Source organism: Gekko japonicus, unplaced genomic scaffold, assembly GCF_001447785.1.
Source record: "Gekko japonicus isolate JY-2015 unplaced genomic scaffold, Gekko_japonicus_V1.1 scaffold6209, whole genome shotgun sequence".
NCBI lineage: Eukaryota > Metazoa > Chordata > Lepidosauria > Squamata > Gekkonidae > Gekko > Gekko japonicus.
The window spans coordinates 2,134-3,622 of NW_015167711.1; the positions used below are offsets into that span (position 1 = coordinate 2,134).

The 1,489-nt window shown below is 53.1% G+C and overlaps 1 protein-coding gene across 1 annotated transcript in view; it reads right to left on the reverse strand.

Moving 5' to 3' along the window:
- Window positions 1–580: 580 nt before the first annotated feature.
- LOC107112945 (uncharacterized oxidoreductase C24B10.20-like) overlaps window positions 581–1,489 on the reverse strand; it is a gene marked incomplete at its 3' end in the record, with an annotated part of 11,889 nt that continues 10,980 nt past the window's right edge. Inside the window, exon 5 of the mRNA XM_015414155.1 lies at window positions 581–695. Coding sequence (XP_015269641.1) covers window positions 581–695 — 115 coding nt within the window. The remainder of the gene's footprint in view (window positions 696–1,489) is intronic.

The window sequence follows — 1,489 nt, forward strand, 5'->3', positions numbered from 1 at the left end:
TGTAAAAAAAAAAAAATTAAAAAAACCTTTTCAGGAGGAAATGTTATGAGGCTGGCCCTTTAAGGAAGAGGGCGGAGCCCCAAATAGTCCTGGCTGGCCATGGTTAGCACTTGGATGGGAGACCACCAAGGAAGTCCAGGGTTGCTATGCAGGAGAAGGCAATGGCAAACTGCCTCTGATTGTCTCTTGCCTTGCAAACCCTCCATGATCCTGGGGGTCACCGTGAATCAGCTGCAACCCAGTGGTGGGTCTATTGCAACGGTGCTATAGTGCTATATCAATATACCTACTATGGATTTCTTAGAAAGCCAGTTAAAACCCCACAAGTAGCTGGGGAGTGGGGAATGGAAGGCACAAGGCAACAGGGAGGGGAAATGGAGCCAGAGATGGGCGAGAAGGTTTGGAAATCTGCACATTCCCGTCCACACTGGAGGGAAACCCACACAGACGCAAACCCCACTGCAGTTTGAAAGCCAGGACGGAGCAAATCCTCTGCATGGGAAGCAGCCTTGGAGCCCTTCTATAACTCATCCACTAACATTTCTATCCCCCCCCCTCCTCCACCCCCCCCAAATAGCACCCACCTCTTGGCCGCCCATGTCGGTCTTCACCCATCCTGGATGAACCGTCGTGCACAGAATCCCGTCCTCCTTGTAACCCACAGACTGGCACTGGGTCAGCATGTTAAGAGCGACCTGCGAGAAGGGAAAGGAGACGCCAAGGAGCAAGCGGGGGACACAAAGCGAGCAAAGCGCAGGACTGCGCACGCCTGGCAGACCAAGTCCAAACACAACGCGGGGGAGAACCTCGGTTTGCTACCCAGTGCGAGCTTGCTGGGGGAGAAGCAGCGAATCCAAGGCCCCCCTCCCCGAGGGTTATGCCTAGATGGGACACACATTTGCACACATGAGCTTTTTTAAAAACTCACCTAAAATGCAATATGTCATGCAAGCCAAGAGTATTTCCCAGTTTTCCAAAGTTTCCATCACGGTCAGTACTCAGAATCTCCAGGGTCCCAGCTTGCAGTGTTCCCTCTAAGCTGAGTTAGTGTGAGCTAGCTCAGCAGTTTCTTAGCCTCCAGCTCACACATTTTTGTCTTAGCTCAGGAAGGATGGCTCCGGAGCAAACTAACTTATGCAGTAGCCAAATTGCTCGCTCACAGCTTTAATGCCCGTAGCTCACAAAGTAGAATTTCTGCTCACAAGACTCCACAGCTTAGAGAGAGCACGAGGTCTTTCACATCACCTACCGCCTGACCCTTTTTGCTGGGCATTGGACCTGGGACTTTCTGCCTGCCAAGCAGATCCTCAACCACTGAGCCACAGGACCTCTCCCTGACATGGGCCATCCGCTCCACCAGACGTGGGGAACAGCCAGGAAGGCCCGTTCAGTAACAGCAGGGAAGTCAGCATACTTCGGGTGGGGGATGGGGAAATGCAGAGGTCATTTCGGGGGGGATTGTGGGGGATCGCAGTTCCCCCGGGTGAGG